Below are 19,020 nucleotides of genomic sequence, written 5' to 3' on the forward strand. Positions count from 1 at the left end.
AAAGGCCAAATTTGTGGCCTCTCCGTGGCTCTCAGATTCAGGTTAGCCTTCTGTCCATGCTCACAAGCCATCTGCCAGAGCTTGCTCTTGCTGCCTTTGAGAACACAGAGTGGGCCACAGGGTGGCCGTTTGTGGGGGTGAGGCAATCAGGGTTCTGGGGGTTCCAGTGGGCCAGTCGTAGGGATCCACATGTGAGATGTCCAAGTGGCTTGTGGGCTGGCTTCTTGATAGAGTCCGTGAAGTAGTTAGTAGGATCTATGTTCCAACAGTGCCCTCCAAGAGTCCTATATGTCACTCTCTCAGCCTCTTTCCACTCCCAGTCATGCAGCTGATGACTCGGTACTCTGAATGGGATGAGAGAGAAATGGGACTCTTGGCTGTGTCCCACACAGCTGGGAAAGCCAGGCACTCCTTAACACACTTTCACTCCTCCCCCCATCCCTGCAGGAGAAATCACTGGCCAAGAAAGTGTGTCTTGGAACTGAGGGGTATTGCTTGGGGGAGAGGTGGTGCAGGTAAAGTCAAAATGTTACTCCTTCCCTCTCCAACGCATCCAAACTCAAATATATATAGTATATATTTGTTTGTTTGTTTCCTCCAACAACATGCTGGACCTTCTCTGCTGGAAAGCTAGAATTCCATAAAGGCTTTCTTGTCCATGGGTGATTGTCTCATCCGTAGGTGATTGACAGTGTTCTTCAGGGGCTCCCAGACCATGGCTGAGTGGGACTGGGACCAGCACATGGGCCACTGCAGGGTCCGCAGCCAGGACTGAGATCTGTATGTGTATTACCTGAGGCACGAGTGAGCGAGGCTCCTTCCGGGTCCTGTGGCATATGGTGTTGGATCCCACAGCTTTCACAAAGGCACTTTTGTCTGTAGATGGATGCTAAATTGTTATTGTTGAACAGGGCATATGTTCGAGGAATGTCGTATTTGGCCATGTTGCTAACATCACTTCTGGCAATGAGTCCTTAAACACCAAAAGCATGATCTATGAAAGAAAAACCTCTTAAGTAGGACTTTATTAAAATTAAAAACCTCTGCTCCCTGAAAAAAAATTTTGAAGATAATGAAAAACCAAGCCGGAGACTGGGAATAAATCTCTGCAAAATACATATATAATAAAGGACTGATATCCAAAATATACAAGGAATTCTTAAAACTAAACAACAGGAAAACTAATACCCATTTAAAAAAATGGGCAAAAAGTCTGATTAGACACTCATTTCAACTTAATGGCTCTAAAGTGGATTTTAGGAACTGAGGACAGAGACCAAATATTGTAACAAAAGATGCTCCAATTGCCTTATCACTCGGGAAATTCCAAGGGTTTTGGGAGCTGTGAGCCAGGCACTGTGAATGAAGACCAAATATATACGAGAAATATATTTTGATCATCTTTTTCTTCTTTTCTTTTTTTTTTTTTTTTTTTTTTTTTTTTTTTTGCAGTACGCAGGCCTCTCACTGTTGAGGCCTCCCCCGTTGTGGAGCACAGGCTCCGGATGCGCAGGCTCAGCGGCCATGGCTCACGGGCCCAGCTGCTCCGCGGCATGTGGGATCCTCCCGGACCGGGGCACGAACCCGTGTCCCCTGCATCGGCAGGCAGACTCTCAACCACTGCGCCACCAGGGAAGCCCTATTTTGATCATCTTAATGACAAAATATATTTCTTATAAATCACAATGTTGCAGTCCACCTCATGGTCTTTGAACACAGCTCCCTATAGCAAAACAATAAAAAATGTCAAAAGATATGGCACATTACTAGAATCTCATTCAGTCACTAATAACTATTGAGTCCATTATGAAATCTTATGAAAATATCTCCCAGGGCAAGGCCACTCAGGTTTGCAGGCTTCTATTCAATCTTGTCAGTTTCCAAAAGCAGGAGTGATCTCAGCAATATATGGCTTCACCCTTTCAGTGATCTAGTATAATTGAGCCGAGAGGCAATATCATCTTTTGCTCTGGGCCTCTTTTGAGATGTTCATGTAATACTGGATGTCTCTCATTACATAACCCATTTATTCATTTTCTAACCCACAGCTACTATTTTTCATTCTCTCCACTTACACCCAAACTTTTCCATCTTTGGAAAGGACATTAGGTTCAGTCACTATACTGGTCTAGATGGCAGGCAGCAATACTAGTCTAGCAAGTCCCATCTTCTCAGCTCACTTCTAGTCAGATAAGGTAAGGTAACACAGGTGCAGAAGTTAAACAGGTGAGCTATCTTTATCACCAGGCAATATAGCTGCATTCACTGTTAATCCTAATTTTCCCAGATTGGGTGAAGGCATATCCTGCCCCAACAGGCCCTTAGGAATTCTGACATAAAGGTAAATAGTTTCTTGCTTAGGAATCATCCCTGTTTCATGCCCTTGTAGTTGCAGCCCTGGTCCTGTGACCATTGTATCAAGTGGTGGGGAAAAGAAAAAGTTGAGGTGATATGGAGAAGACAGAATACCAACATTTTCCCCACCCCCTCTTCCCCTGATCCACCAGAAAAACAGAAATCTATCCTGTGGGGACACTCTTTTAGCCCCAATCATGTTCAGCTTGAGTGTGAGCACATACTCATGAAGGCATGTAAGCCAGCCCTTCATGCCTTTATTCCCTACCACCCACCATTTTAGACAGCCAATATTTTAACTGCCAATTCCAATTCTCTATCAAACTATGACTCTAAAGAGGTTATTTTTCTGACCACTGCTGGACATCATGTGATGTAAAGTGTGTTTGTTCCTTGGTCTAAAGAAATGATTCTCAACTGTCCAAATTTGTGCAATACCTTCTGTTATAGTACTTTTGAGCATTTGCATCTACCACTGGGCAGGCAAAGCCCAGTGCAGAGTCCATGTCTATTCCTATATTCCTGTCAGGACTCATTTGTAGCCTCCCAGGGCTACCAGCATTATTCTGACTTGTCAGCTCTAATCAGGGCCTCCCTGCAACCCCCAAGGAATCTGCCACATAGCCATCTGCAGTCTGTCTCTTTTGCTGGCATACGGAGCAGTTCTTATTGGCATTGCCTCAGAGGGTGCAAGAGAAATATGTCTAAATTCAGTCCATCTTTGCACTACTGCAACTCCCCCATGTCCACTCATTTCATGGACCCAGGTGGCCACATCAAGGAAGCACATCAAAATGTCCACTTAGTGGTTCCAATCACCTTCTGAACCTTGGAAGGGTGTTCTTCTGATGGGCATCAACATGTCCTACTTTAATGTACCCCTTAAATTCCCAGTGATTTCCATGAGGCTGTGCCCTATTAAGGCCATCCCTTTAACAGTCCAGTTTTCCATTGCCTATCTACCTGACCATATGGCCAGGCCATGGGCTACTGTCCATGTGTAGGTAAAAACCCAAACATAAGGGCTTTTGCCATTGCTTAATTCTTCCACCACTGCTAGGAAAACAGCATGCCATTCAGCACACCAGGCTGATCTGTTTTTACCTTCTTCAGTCAGAGTGGTGACTTCCCAAACATTTCCAAGATATTGTCTGTTCACCATGGAACTGCCATCCACAAGCCAAGCAGCTCTTTGTTGGTCAGTTAAGGGCTCGTTATAGGGCACTGTCCAAGTTACGACAGAATCCAGTAGCTCCTCACACAGTTCCAGAATCAGTCCTTGGTGAAAAGAGGCTCCCTGCTCTCAGGAGTATCTCCCCCTTGCATCTCCCAGGCAGCATGTTCCTTTATAAACCATTTCCATTTTATTATGGAACTCTTCTGGGCACTGCCATCTCCATAATCCTAGATATTATGGCTATTTCAAGTTTCAAGGTCACTTTATGTCCTTCAGTCACAGTCTTAGGGGTAGCTTCAATTAATCACTGATTGCAAGGTAGTAAATGCCCCTCAAATGGAAATTGTCTAGTCCAAAGTGCCAGTAGTTGTCGAGGTGCTCACAGCTCTTGCCATATGCCCCAGTCTATTCTATGCCTCACATAGGGCTATCACAGCCTACCAGCACCTCAGCCTCTACTCCACGCTGTTTTGGCTCAGGCAATCTTACTGGTTCCCATTTAGCATGTCCAATTAACACTGTTTGAAGGGTAGATTTACACGCCTTCTATTTATAATACTAGGTATGGGAAACATTCACCAGTCAGTTATAATGTCCATCCCCACAATACAATCAGGTAAAAAAAGAAAAAAAAAAAGATGCAACCACTTTACATAAAACCTGTTTAAATATACCAATTCTCCTACAAACTTTTACCTTAATTTCATCAACCCTTACATTCCTAACAGTAACCTCCACTAGGGCTTCATCAATAGGTTTTGGTTTTACAATACTAGGTAAGGGAGGTATTCCCCAGCCAGACATGGTTTCCATTCCCAGAAAACATTCAGGTAACATTCCAACTTTCATAATTTAATTAACCGTTACACTTTTATGTTCTCTCAATTGAACTGTAGCCCAAGTCAAGGTTTCACCAATGGATTTTGGTACCACAGTTCATAGGATTCCTGTATCAAGGAGTCCTGGAAACTTTTCTTCACCCCGACTATTTTACCCAAGCTTGTGCAAAAGGTTGTGGACCCTTAGCAAGGGGTAGAGCCAAAGGACTCTATAAGTCATATAAAGTCTTATGTATAAGACTTATATAAAGTCTTATATATCTTAAATCTTATATAAATATACGATTTGTCAATCTTATATTAATTGTCTTACCCCTTGCCCTAAGTGATTGGTTAGATTTCTCATTGTAATTTCTGCTTTCTGGCTTTCAAAATTTCTCCAAATTGTGGTAAACAGAGCTGACTTCTTTGGGGCCCTTTAATGTTGGGGGGCCAACAAGTCTTTTGGTAGTGCTGTATTAAAATATCTGTTTTAAGCCCACCAAGATCTGTTTTATTCACTCTGCTTCTTAATTATCATCTAAAGATTTCCACCCTGCTGGGATGAGTCCCATGACTCTCCTCTTTCTTTCTTCTTTGTTCCACTCCTATCAACATTTGCTTTATTCACCTTATTCCTTAACAACTGTTTAAAATTTCCTACCCTGCTAAAACTATTCTCTTGATTCTCTCCTCTGCTGTCTCCATTCTCTTATTAATAACCTAATATTTTTATTAGTATCTATAAGACCATGAGGGGAAGCTGAGACAGCAAATTCCATAAGGCTTCTTGAACTATCCCTCGGTTTTGCAGCAGTAAGGTTACAATGGGGTATCCATGTAAAAGAAGCCCTTTAACCACAGCATCTACCATGACCTGGATAACAAGTATATTCATTGGGTGAATATCCTGGTCATCATAAAGCCAGTCCCACATGGCTTGCATACAAAACATATCAGCTGCTTCATCTGGGGTGTTCCGCTTGGCATTCATAGAGGAAGATGGACAGCCCCCTTCTCAGGGTAAACAGACCTTACAGCGGTCTTTATCCCATCCACCAGGCTAGTTGTTCCTTCAGAAATAACCTCCTGTGTGTCTGGATCACACATAGCCATCTGTGATTGTTCTATAGTGATCTGTGTAACCTGTACCAACCCAAACATGCTCTTTCATTCTGCAGCACTCAAAACCAAAGACACAGCTCCTAAATTAGTCACTCTCACAATTTATTTCAGTAAAGGTTCCTCAGTAAACTGATGATATCAATCTACCAAATAAAACAACTCCTTCACACTATGTCCTCTGGTTTCAATAGTTTCTTGGTTTTCCCCTCACCCTACAATGACTACCTTCTTGGTGACCAGAGGTCTTAGAGGTACTTTCTGTTGCCCCTGAATAATTTTTACCTTGGAGTGGGGGCAGCTGTGAAGCTAGTGGCTGAAGCTCAGACTCACTGAAATCTGAGCTTGGTCTAGCATCAGGGTCTGATCCAGCACTCTCTTTTACTTTTAGTTTAGCTATTAACAGATAACAATTACCAAGGGATTGTATATTTTACCTCTTTCTTATTAGTCTCCATTTCCTTATTCATCCAGTGAGACAACTCCCCAGGAGTTGGAGTTGATGAAATAAAATTCATATTTTATGGCAAGACAAGAAAAATTTAAACATAAAATTTTTCTCTGCCCCTTTGGGCTTCCTCCCTCTCCTCTAGTGTATATTGTGCATCTGCACTAACCAGACCTCCCTAGAAGATAACCTTCCTTCTTAATCTTGTAAGGGGTCATGATGGCCCCCTACTCACTTTGTACATGCAGATCCAGATTGTGTAATCTGTCAATACATCACTTGACATATAATCCTTTGTCTCAAAAATGTATATAATTGTGCTTTAACCTCTAACAGGTGGAACAGTCCTCAGAGCTTTCTGAAAGTCTGCCTTCCTAGTTATAATCCTCAGGTTGTCTCAAATAAAATTTTCTATTTCTTTCTTAGACTGTCAATTTTTCATCAACAGATCCATCCCTAAATTCCATTGGTAACTTTTACCCTTAGTAATGGATTGTAGCACAGCTGTTGCTCCATACCATGCACGACCATGAATCAAAGGTTCCTCAACCCCCACCCTTTCATCCTTTCTTTTCCCAAACTACATGTTTATGTGAGCCAGGGCTTTCTAGCAAATCCCACTTCTCTGACACCAACTAAAGTGGTTCTGAACCCAATTCCAATGTGTGTGTGTTGGGGTGTTGGGGGGAAGATAGTTTCCTACAACAACAACAATTCTCAAATGCCAGCAAGGTGTCCTATGATTAAACTTAATTATGACACTATCTACCCAGAGAGAGCATCAGAGTCCACAGGTTAGGGGCTCAGTCCCACAAGACTGCTCTCCACTTCAAATGTCAGTCTCAAGCCCAGGGTGTTACTTGTGCTTCTGACCGACCAACTACAGATTGGAGGTTTCCATGACCCCCTCCTTGGACTTCAGATGCCAACTGCAAATCCAGGTTGCTACCTGTACGGCTAGCCAGCTACCACCTGGCTATAAATTAGAGATTCCTATGGCTTCCTCCTTGATTTCAATTAATTTGCTAGAGTGGCTTACAGAATTCAGAGAAACATTTTACCTACCAGATTACTGGTTTATTACCAAAGGATGTAATTCAGAAACAGCCAAATGGATACATAGGGCAAGGTATGGAGAATGGGTACAGAGCTTCCATGCTCTCTCCCAGTGCTCCACTGTCCCAGAATCTCCCCATGTTCTCCAACTCAAAAGCTCTGCAAACCCCATCATTTTGGATGTTAACAGAGGCTTCATTACATAGGCATGATTGATTAAATCATTGGCCACTGGTCGTTGATTCAACTTCTAGCCTCTCTCCCCTCCCAGGAAGTAATAGGGGGTGTTTCGACTGAATATTACGACCTTCTAATCACAGAGTTGGTTCCTCCGGCGACGGACACCATCTTTGGTGCTTTCCGTAAGTCACCTCATTAACATAAACCCAGTTGTGGTGGAAAAAGGCTTGTTATGAGTAATAAAACACCTGTTTCACCATAATGGCTCTGAAGTGGATTTTAGAAACTGAGGACAAGAGACCGAATATTATGACAAAACGGCTCCCATTGCTCTTATCATTCAGGAAATTTCAAGGGTTTCAGGAGCTGTGAGCCAGGAACCATGGATGGAGACCAAATATATATGAGACATATATTTTGGTCCTCTGAATGACCAATTATATTACTTATAAATCACAACATCACACAAAGCTTACTACAATAACTACAGCAATCTAAACAGTATGGTACCAACATAAAGATAGACATATAAACCAGTGAAACAGAATAAAGAGCCATGAAATAAACCCTTGCATATGTGGCCAAATGATTTTTGACAAGGGTACCAAGATCATTCAATGGTAAATGGACATTCTTTTCTAGAAATGGTATTGGGAAAACTGGATATCCACATGCAAAAGAATGGATTTGGAGCTTTACCTTATACCACATACTAAAATTAACTCAAAATGGAACAATAACAAACTCAAGAGCTAAAATTTTGAAACTCTTAGAAGAAAACATAGGAAAGAACTTTATGGCATTGAGTTTGGCAATGATTTCTTGGATAGGACACCAAAACACCAAAAAAGATAAATTGGACTTTTTCAAAATTAAAAACTTATGTGCATCAAAAGACCCTTTCAAGACAGTGAAAAGGCAAGCCATAGAATGGGAGAAAATACTTGCAAATCATAATATATGATAACAGGTTAATATCAAGAATATTTAAAGGACTCCTAAAACCTAACAACAATAACAAAAAAGCCAAACAACCCTATTTTTAAGGATTTATTTTTAAGGGCAAAGGCCTCAAATAGACATTTTTTTCAAAGAAGGTATGTAAATGGCCAATAAGCACATGAAAAGATGCACAACATCACTAGTCATTAGGGAAATACAAAGCAAAACCATGAGATACCACCTCACACACATTAAGATGGGTATTATCAAAACACAGAAAATAACAAATGTTGGCAAGGATGTGGAGAAATTGATACCCATGTGCATTTTTGATGTGAATGAAAAATGATTCAGCCACTGTGGAAAACAGTATGTCAGTTCTTCAAAAAAATTAAACATAGAATTACCATATGATGTAACAATTCCACTTCTAGTTATTTACCCAAAATAACTGAAAGCAAGGGCTCGAACAGGTATTTGTACCACCAATGTTCTTAGCAGCATGATTCACAACAGCCAAAAATTGGAAACAACCAAAATGTCCATTGACAGATGTATAGATACACAAAATGTGGTATATACAAACAATGAAATGTTATTCCGTCTTAAAAAGAAATAAAATTTTGATACATGCTACAAGGATGAACTTTGAAAATATTATGCTATATGAAACAGCCAGACACAAAATAACAAATATTATAAATACATTCTAGATACATTGTATCTAGATCTGTCAAATTTGTAGAGATAGAAAATAGAATAGTGCTCACAAGGGTCTGATCAGAGTGGGTAGTGGGAAGTTATTGTTTAATGGATACCGAGTTTCAGTTTGGGATGATAAAAAAAAGTTCTGGAGACTGATATTGATGATGGTTAAATGACAGTGTAAATGTACTTAATGTCACTGAATTATACACATAAAATTGGTTAAAATGGCAAACCTTATATGTTATTTTACCATAAGTTTTAAAAAACCATAGAAATGTACAGTACAAAGGGTGAACCCTAATATACACTAGGGACTTTAGTTAGTAATAATGTATCAATATTCATTCGTCAACTGTAACAAATATATCACACTAATGCAAGAGGCTAATAATATGGGAAACTGTGTGTAGGGAAAGGAGGTGGTGGAGAAGAAGTAGTAGTATAGGGCTTCCCTGGTGGCACAGTGGTTGAGAATCTGCCTGCCAATGCAAGGGACACGGGTTCGAGCCCTGGTCTGGGAGGATCCCACATGCCACGGAGCAACTAGGCCTGTGAGCCACAACTACTGAGCCTGCGCGTCTGGAGCCTGTGCTCCGCAACAAGAGAGGCTGTGATAGTGAGAGGCCCGTGCACTGCAATGAAGAGTGGCCCCCACTTGCCGCAACTAGAGAAAGCCCTTGCACAGAAACGAAGACCCAACACAGCCAAAAATTAATTAATTAATTAATTTTTTAAAAAAAGAATGGAGGGCAATGTTTACACTATATACTGAGTGCCCTTAAAAAACAAAGTAGTAGTATAGGGGAGCTCTCTGTACTATCTGCTTAATTTTTCTATAAACCTAAAACTGCTCTAAAACATAAAGTCAAAGAATTTTTTAAATGCCAGTATTATTGCATTTTTGGTTTGTTATTCCTTGTTTTTATTCCAGTGTATTTTATTTATTCATTTATTTTTATTAAAGTATAGTTGAGACAATATTATGTTAGTGTCAGGTGTACAACATAGTGATCCAACAATTAAATACATTATGAAATGATCACTACAAGTCCAGTAACCATCTGTCACCATACAAAATTATTACAGTATTATTGACTCTATTCTTTATGCTGTATATTACATCTCCATGACTTATTTTATGACTGAAAGTTTGTATCTCTTAACCCTCTTCATCTGCTGCCCCGTAATCCCCCACTCCCCTCCCCTCTGGCAACCACAAATTTGCTCCCTGTATCTGTAAGTCTGTTCATGTTTTTCCAGGGTTTCTTTTTGTTTTCTTTTTCTTTTCTTTTTTTTTTTTTTGGCCATGCAGTTTACAGGGTTTCAGTTCCCTGACCAGGAATTGAACCTGGGCCACAGCACTGAAATCCCAGAGTCCTAACCACTAGGCCACCAAGGAACTCCCACTGTTTCCATTTTGTTTTGTTTGTTTTGTTTTTTAGATTCCACATATAAGTGAGCTCATATAGTACTTGTCTTTCTCTGTCTGATTTATTTCACTTAGCAAACCATCAACAAAACGAAAAGACAACCTACTGAATGGCAGAAAATAATTGCAAATGATATATCCAATAAGAGGTTAATATCCAAATTATAAAGAAATCACACAACTCAATATAAAAAAAGAAAAATGAACAATCCAATTAAAAGATGGGCAGAGAACCTGAATAGACATTTCTCTAAAGAAGACATACAGATGGCCAATAGACACATGAAAAGATGCTCAACATCACTAATCATCAGGAAAATGCAGATCTAAACCACAATGAGATATCACCCCATACCTGTTAGGAAGGCTATTATCAAAAAGACAAGAAGTAACATGTTGGCGAGGATGTGGAGAAAAGGGAACCCTCATGCACTGTTGGTGGGAATGTAAACTGGTGCAGCCACTATGGAAAAAACAGTATGGAAGTTCCTCAAAAAATTAAAAATAGAACTAGCATACCATCCAGCAACTCCACTTCTGAGTATTTACCCAAAGAAAACAAAAACACTAATTTGAAAAGATATGTGCACCCCTATACTCACTGCGGCATTATTTAGAATAGCCAAGATGTGGAAACAACCTAGATGTCCATCAATAGATGAACGGACAAAGAAGATACACACACTCATTAATGAGTAATAACTTTTCATTCTGTTTTGGTGTGTGTATGCGTGTGACATCATCAGTATCGGCATCTGAACCAAATCTGGGGTGATAGTGTATTCTGTCTCTGAGGGGTGGCCACAACAGTCCCAAAAAGAAAATATATTTTTCTGTATAGTGGAGCCATGGGTTTCTTGCAGAATGAAGAGAAAGGGAGAGGGAATTAATTGTAAAGCTTTTCACTTAATAGAGTTGTTCATCTATGCTATCTTTGGTAATTTTAATATTGTATTTCAAAACTTTACTATATATATAATGACATTAATGGATTTATGTAAATTATAAAAGTTCCTACCATTGTTCTTGGTATACCAGAAAAATGACATTACTTTAACAGGAGGCTCAAATGGAAAAGGCACAACCTTTGATCCATTTTGTCTTGTTTCTTATCCACTTGAGATTTATACACCAAGGGATGACAGCCACAGAAGTTTTTGTCTTTCATACCAGACTAGTTTTGACTCAGAAGAAATTATCTGTTATGAAAACTGACGGATGATACTGTGTCCCTCCTCTAAAAGCTTTTTGTACTTGGTCACTGGCTCACTGAGGGATGAATCATTAGTTCTGGATGAGGATTTCTCACCTAAGGTGCTTCAGAGAGCCTGAAGTCCCATGTGGCTTGAATGCAGGTGGGATATAATGGGGACAATGAAAATATGCTGAAGGATATAGAGCCTTGAAAGACTTGCTAGGGAATTTGGTGATATTATATAGATGGATTCCCCTGAAAGTTCCTCATTTAAAATTGAGGATAGATAGATAGATAGATAATTAATTAATTAATTAAATTGAGGGCCCAGCAAAGGGTCGGTAGGTGCTAATAGTCCAGTTGTGTTGCAGGAAGATTTCCTGCCTTGATGACGGGAAACATGAGAAATCTACACTGATTTTTACCCCCAGCCAGCAACATATTGAGACAAGCAACATCTGGATCAGCCCTGATACTACATGGGCTTGCCTGAATTATTTTTCCAGAAAAGGACATGAAACAAGAGATGAGCAATGGGGTTTTGACTTTGAGTACACCCCAGGAACAATTTGGGAACTGACTCTGGCTTCCATAATTCCTACTCAAGGACAGACCATCAGCTTCTTGCTTTGATACAAACACCTACATACCCCAGACTCACCCTTCTCTTTAACTAACGGAAAATTCCATAGCCATCAACTGATTAAATGTGTGCTCCATAGGGCATTTGAGACACAGAATATTTCCAAAGGGTCTGGTCCAATTGTACTGTGAAGATCCCCAATTCTGAAAGCAGTACCCACAGCTGGAATTCCAGACTATGGGAGTTTTGTGGATTAAAAACAAGTTATAAAGAACACCAAAAATCATCTAAGTTGCAACCGTATGTTGCAAAAAGCCTATCTACATTTTTTCACCCTTAATGCACAAATGTGGCTGGTTGTCTTTCATTTTAACTCCTAGATATACAGAAGATAGTTTCAGATTTGACCTCAACAGAAATTAAACTAAAGATAGCTGCTAAAACTAGGGGTACATGACACCTTGTTGAGATTTGTAGGTTTAGGCCTTCCCCCAAACACTTAAAAAGTTAGGAGAGAGAGGAAGCTCAATAGAAAGACCAGTATTTGTACACTGTATTTCTCAATACCCAATTTCCCAATTCTGGGCAGTTAAGGAAAGAGGAATGATAACAGCAAAGGAGACAGAGGGTAGGAGAGGCAGAGGTGACCCCAGATCCCAATCTAAACTCGGGCATTCTATGCCACAATCTCTTAACCAGAACTTAGCTTTTGTTAGGTATAAACAGGAGGAGCTGAGATAGTATAGACAACATGGCTTCAGCTCTGTAAACTGTACAAATAAGTAGGATAGTGGGATTAGGGGAATTAATTTCTTCCTAACCGCACACTCCTAAAGGACTTTGGTCTCCTGTGGCTGTCTCACAGAGCTGAGCTCTAATCAAAAGGGATCAGCACAAACAGGGCACTGTCATCAAGCATAGGTGCAAATCACCAAGTCCAAAGCATTGGTCAGCAAACAAAAGCAAGTATGAGAGCAAACAGTCATAAAGATGGGGCAAATGAGATTTTCCATGAAGCAATTTTTGTAGTTAGACCCTAGAAAGGCCCTCCTCTGAGACCCAGGAATACAGGGGGAGGGAGCCTCAGATGAAGCAGTAAACTTGGTACCCCAAGATGGGGTACCTGGCTGTTGAGGGTACAGTGGGACTAGGTCCTTTTAGAACCACACTTCCATGGCTTTGCTAAATGGGAATGAGAACCAGGAATTTTCTTGGAGGTTAAAAAGCTTCAAGATATCCTGATGGGACATCTTATGTGAAAGGCTGAGCACAAGTTCTGGGACTCAGACTGGAATGAAAGCATCTGTGTTCCTTTACTCCTAAGTCTATGTCTTCACCCCTTTCCCCAGGTCTGCCCAGATGTCAGCCAGTAGCACAGTCCTGTCTTCTTGTGTACAGGGTGATTCTACTCTTTGAACATGCTGAAACTAAATGATCTTTCAATGTAAACTTGTTTTGTTTGTACCCCACTACAGACACAGACAGTGCTCTTTATTATTCTGTTACTTGTGCTTTATCCCTCTGACTAGACTTCAACTGAAGAACTAGGACAATGTTTTCACCAGTTTTAGCATGCAACTTTATTTACATGTAAATGAAGTATTAAATGAATACACTTATGTCAATATAAAGCACAAAAGTATAGTTTACTCAGGATGAATAAGTTCATTATTAGGTCATATTGCAGAAATACTAAAAATATCTTAATTTATATAGCACAATAAAAATCAACAAACATTCAAGCTCTCAAGATCATTTGGTATCCAAAAAACTGGCTCCTTCAATCAGCACAGATGGCATAAATATTGAACTTATAATATGCATTCATTTTATATTACAACACCAAAAAATTATTCAAGGCTTTGTGAGAACATACGGCTATTCAGAGTTTGAGTATTAATCGTATAACTTTATCTCTCACCTCAGGATCACTGTGCTCTGCTAAGTCTTGTAGTTTCTGACCAAACTCTTTTGCTTCCTGGAATATGGAAATAAGTTCAGATTTAGTGAACTCTTCCTTGGTAAATAGCTTCACCTTCTTTTTGAATTGGAAATTTATATTCTCAAATATTTCAATGATATTAAGAATATTGGCCTTTGACTCATTTTTGTTAAAGGGCGCAACCAATGATGACAGTACTTTGGCACTGATCAGTTCTCTTGTATTGGCTTGATTTTTAGACAAGCGCGAAAACACTTTTAAAACATAAAACTTGGTTTTGCCACTTCCCTTGCTTAACAAGGTGAGGAAATCTGGAATGTAACTGACAATCATATGGTGGTCCTCAAATTTTACACTCAGCTGCACTAATAATTTTAGTCCAGCCAGTTGCTCAGGGGAGTTCAAAGGATAAGAGATTATGTCCTTACAAACTTGGTTTACATATGACTGCCCTGTTTTTGGTTCTCCAGAAGACTTAGAGTTGTCATCCACCATATTTAAAGGTCTAGGGTGTTCTTTAACATTGGGATTATTGACCAAGTTTTCAATCATAACAGTAATACCTACATCATGAATTATATCTTGGGTAAATGGATAAGCAGGACTGATACCCATTATCATTGTAGCTATTTCATGAATGAAAGGATCCCTAGTTAACTTAAGTAGGGCAACGAGTTTATCAAACTCTTTAGGCTCTAAACTAAAAACACGTGATTTGCAGCGGCAGGCTTTTGGATTGGGTCCATACTTTTCCCTATACTTAACCTGTTTTTTGAGCTCAGCTAAGGTCTGGAAGTAAGGCCCATTATAGGGTGGGATCTTGGTCAGAGGCCGAATCCCCAGAGGAGTTTCAATCAAGGTCTCAACCAGAGTCCAGTTCCCTTCTGGAGGCAAGGATCGCTCCCCTCCCTCTACTGGGACTAGGACACAAAACCTGGCCCTTGACCATGCTGCCGCTTTTTGCTTTATAGTAAGCTCGGGTTTGGGTTTGGGTGTGGGCTTGGGCTTTTCCTGGATCTTATGTGGAGGCTTATACACTTGAAAAGGGGTCTCTTCTTCAGGCCAGAACCAGGATCCTACACTAGGCTCTTCTCCAGTCCAAAACCAAGAGCAGACATTTTCTTCAGCCTCATCACTGGACTCAATTACAATACCAGCTCTGTCCCCCACCCTCAACTTGATGCTGGCCTCTCTCCTTCTCTGGGACCTGGAACCAGTATTGTCTTTATCATCAGCCTTAGCAAAGGACCTGATATTGTCTTCACTTCCAGCACCAGCCTTGACTTCATACTTGGTCACAGCACTGACCCTGGACTTAGGCATGGCCTTTGACTTGGTTTGGGACACTATACCAGGTTCTGTAGGGGGGTCTGCCTTAGTCTCAGCCACAACTCTAGTCTTAGTTTTAGCTTCCATCTTGCTCACTTCCCTTGTCAAGGCACGGCCTCAGCGTAGGTCACTGCCTGTGTCCTGGCCACTGCTCCATCCCCAGGTTTGGCCTGGGTCACTGGTCCTGTTTCCGATTCTGCCTCAGCCACTGCCTTGGCTTGGATCTTAGCCTTGGCTCTAGTGTTGGCAGGGCCACAGATTCCAGCTTTCAGGCCAGCCCCAGCCCCTCCTCTGCCCTTGCCTTAGCCTCAAAGCCAGTCATGATCCAAGTTAAAGGCAAGGCCAAGTTATGTATCCCCACCCCCGTCTCAGCCTTGACTGAAGGTCTCTCCCAAGTTGGTATTTTCATACAAAGTCCAGTTGTCACTCAGCCCCCTTTCCAACTATAGGCTCTGCCAGTGATATAAACAACGTGCAGAGGAAGCTCACTCAGGGAAGGGAAGGATGGCTGTGTGCCTGAGCGCAGCCCTGTGGAGGGTGGTGGTCTTCAGCCACTCCAAGGCCACCAGATCTGCCACTGAAGTTGGACCTAGGGGTGGAGGAAGGAAATGGGGCTTTGAGTCTTTTCCAACTTTTTGCTCATGTTGATTAGCACAGAAAGACAGGAAAGTATGAAAATTCAGTGCTAAGTGTAAAAGGTCGATAATTAGCAAACTCCTTCTCCCTTCATTTCATGCTCCCTACTACTGTAGTTGCAACCGATCTTTTTCCCAGACACAAAACAAGAGTATGGAGAGTGGAAAAGCTGAATGGGAGTGAGAGAGACTGAAGAATCCCTAGACTGGCTCTCTGCCCCTACTGCACCCAAGCAGATCTCCACGACTTCATCCTACAGGTCTACTGAGGAAGTCTCCACATACACTAACCTTCTCTGATCTGGAGTAATTTTCTCCTCTTTTCCTTGCTTCCAATGATGACAAGCCCTACAGCAGACCTAAAGGCAGATCTATGGACAAATAAACAAACAGGAGGATTGGAAACTGATCTCTTGTTAGACTGATCTTGGTCCCTGGTCCCTATATATGTAGTTTGTCTAGTGTTTCCCTCCTTCTGGTCCCTTCCCCCATTGCCTGCTTCAGGACTGCTCCTCCTCCCTGTTTCCCACCATTTTCCACTTCAGTGGCTGCCCAGGCATTTCCCTGTTTCAAAAATGGGCTGGGGTGAAGCATAAGAATAGGAAAACCAAGTGGGAAGTAATAAAAGCAGGTATTACCCTTCTATACCCCCAAAGCTTAGGAAGGCTCCCAACTAAGTCAGCAGGGGACCAAACGGGTTAGTAAACTGGCAAAACAGAAGAGATAGAATTCTCTATCTCAATCACTCTACCCTCACACCAATCTAAACAGATATAGGACACATTTCTCTTCTTCATTATTTCCTAGCTTCAAGTTGGGTTACCATTTACAAGCCTTCACAACAACTTAGAGTTCCACAGACCTAAGGACAGACCTACACGCAAAGATCCACAAATGCAGAGATAAATAAATAAATAGAGACAATGGAGACCAAGCCCTTGGTAGAGATCAGCACATAGGACACTGATCCTTTCTGGATACAAGTACCTGATTGCCAAACATTTCTCTCTTTCTTCCTCCCCTCCCCCACATCTCCAAGCTCCTCTGCTCCATTCTCAAAGTCTGACAATTCCCCTGCAGAGACAACTCAAAAATCGCTGCAAGATAGTGGTGGTGTTAGTAGGGATGGGATGCTCAAACCATGGAAATAGGCTTCAAAATAAATGAGAAGTATGATTTCCAAATTTCATTTAAGTTCTTGTGTTTCCTTTTTCTCCCCAAAGCCTATCATTTTCTTTAACACAATGGGAATAAGGGAGGGCTGTTTGGAAAGCTGGCAGAAAGGAGATCTGGAATTTTCCCTAGATCCCTACCTGCTCTAGTCTTAGCCATCTACCACATTCAAGCACTGACCTCTCTACAGAAATTAAGCCAATTTTCTTTTTCTTATACCCTTTGAGGTTCACTGCCCCCTACCGGTCTTTACAGAAACATACAGTACCGCAAATGCAGAAACAGACCTACACATATAAACGCATGATACATACTCAACGACCCAATGAAAGACAGTGGGAGAGACTTGGTTATTAATAGTTAGCCTAGTAACCAGGACAGGAGACCCTTTTCTAATCCAGGGCCTTGATTATCAAACACAACCTCCTTTTACACTCTTTCCCTCCCAGGGCTCCCCAGACCACTGCTCTCACAGACAGCAGCAGCCCCTCCTCCTATTAATGTAATCCACCATTTCTCCGCTAGAAGCCGCTACTACACTCCTTTCCCTCCCCAAACATGGTGGGTGGGGGGAGGGCAGTGTCTGGAAATCAAGCTAGCAAGAGGCAGATCATTTTTAATTTATCATTGCGTGCCGCTCAAATGACCCATGTCCCTCTCTCCCTCTCACCACCCGCGCCCCATGACCAAGTCAAATCTCCCACGTTCATCTCTGACACCCGTATCCACACTCCCAAGCAATGCCCGCCTTCTCACTGACCTGCTCTGCTTGGATGAGAGGCAGTTTTCTCATTTCCTTGCCTCGAGGGGTGCCGAGCCCTAAGAAAGAGGGACGGAGAGTCAGACGGATACAAGGACACGAGACAATGGCGGCGACTATGTTTGGGGTTTGGCCCGGCACGGCGGATTCATGACGAGATACCTGCTTTATCAGATGAAGGGCCGTAACTGGCAAACGACTGTAACTTTCTGGAATTTCCTTCTCCTTACCGCCCCCAGGACGCCTCAGGGACCCGCTCCTAGTGACTCTTTTAACAGCTACCTTTTCCTCCGCAGACTTTGTCTCTCCACGTCCCCAGAACCAAAACCGAGCAGCTCGAGGGGAGTTGAAGACGATCCGGCCTCACGGAAGCGGAGTGATACCAGGCCTTGCATAGCGCCGCTTTCTCTGTCGGCGAGCTCCGTCCCGCCTACCCTGGCTGTTTCGGTACTGGAGTGGGCAGGGGCGGGGTCTGGATTTTTAGAAAGCAGCGCCGGACGGAGAGAAGCCGACTAAACCAAAGGGTCTCGGTATTAGTTCCTCTCTGTTAGGGAGCTCCTCCACCCCAAACCTACAATCTTTCCCCCTGAACTGAAATGTATACGGGTTTCGGGAGGTGACATCAGTGAATCCGCTTCGGCCTGATAAGGCGGACGAATACCAAAATATAGTTGTTACAAATTCCCTTCTCCAGAACCTGCGGCCTGCCGTAGTGGGTGGGTTGGGGGAGGGGGCCGAGGTAAGAAGGTCAGGAAGGAGGCTCAAGACTGAAAGAGGAAGGTAAATTCTGATCTATGCCAAAAACTATGCGTCCCCTTTATGATAGAAACCCCTTCAAACCGCCCTTCTCAGCAATCAGCCTTTTGAACTAAAGGGCAGGGGCGGGGCGGGGCGTCTGGAAAGCTGCTCTGGTCCGACTTGCTGATCAATATCAAACACCTTAGTCTTTTCTTGTTCTTCTCCTCTAAGTTTCTCGCCCTTATTGCCTACCGTATTTCTTGCACAGAAATAGTCGAAGGTAAGGTGGGATGAGAATATAGAGAAAGCACAGATGGACGGAGAGAAGCATATTAATACCAAACTACCCCGTTGTGTACATGAGGCATTCTTATGCCCTGCCTCCCCTCCTGATGCCCACGATATTTTCTGCACCTAAACATGCAGGAGC

The 19,020-nt window shown here is 42.1% G+C and overlaps 1 protein-coding gene and 1 long non-coding RNA gene across 2 annotated transcripts; both read right to left on the reverse strand.

The window, feature by feature from the left end:
* Positions 1 to 1,400: 1,400 nt before the first annotated feature.
* LOC307068968 lies at positions 1,401 to 17,913 on the reverse strand. Its single transcript, XR_013811475.1, has 2 exons — positions 17,853 to 17,913; positions 1,401 to 1,723 (listed from the first exon to the last, which is right to left on the reverse strand). It is a non-coding gene; the product is annotated as an uncharacterized lncRNA (long non-coding RNA).
* ARMCX5 (armadillo repeat containing X-linked 5) lies at positions 13,603 to 15,386 on the reverse strand. The gene has a single exon (XM_079727815.1). It carries the CDS (start codon positions 15,369 to 15,371, stop codon positions 13,896 to 13,898), a length of 1,476 nt encoding a protein of 491 aa, XP_079583941.1. The 5' UTR covers positions 15,372 to 15,386; the 3' UTR covers positions 13,603 to 13,895.
* Positions 17,914 to 19,020: the final 1,107 nt, after the last annotated feature.

The sequence above is a fragment of the Hyperoodon ampullatus genome, assembly GCF_949752795.1.
Source record: "Hyperoodon ampullatus genome assembly, chromosome: X".
Lineage (NCBI taxonomy): Eukaryota > Metazoa > Chordata > Mammalia > Artiodactyla > Ziphiidae > Hyperoodon > Hyperoodon ampullatus.

Coding starts and splice junctions, on each gene's coding strand:
- ARMCX5 (XM_079727815.1), bottom strand. CDS start 15,371: ATGGAAGCTAAAACTAAGACTAGAGTTGTGGCTGAGACTAAGGCAGAC.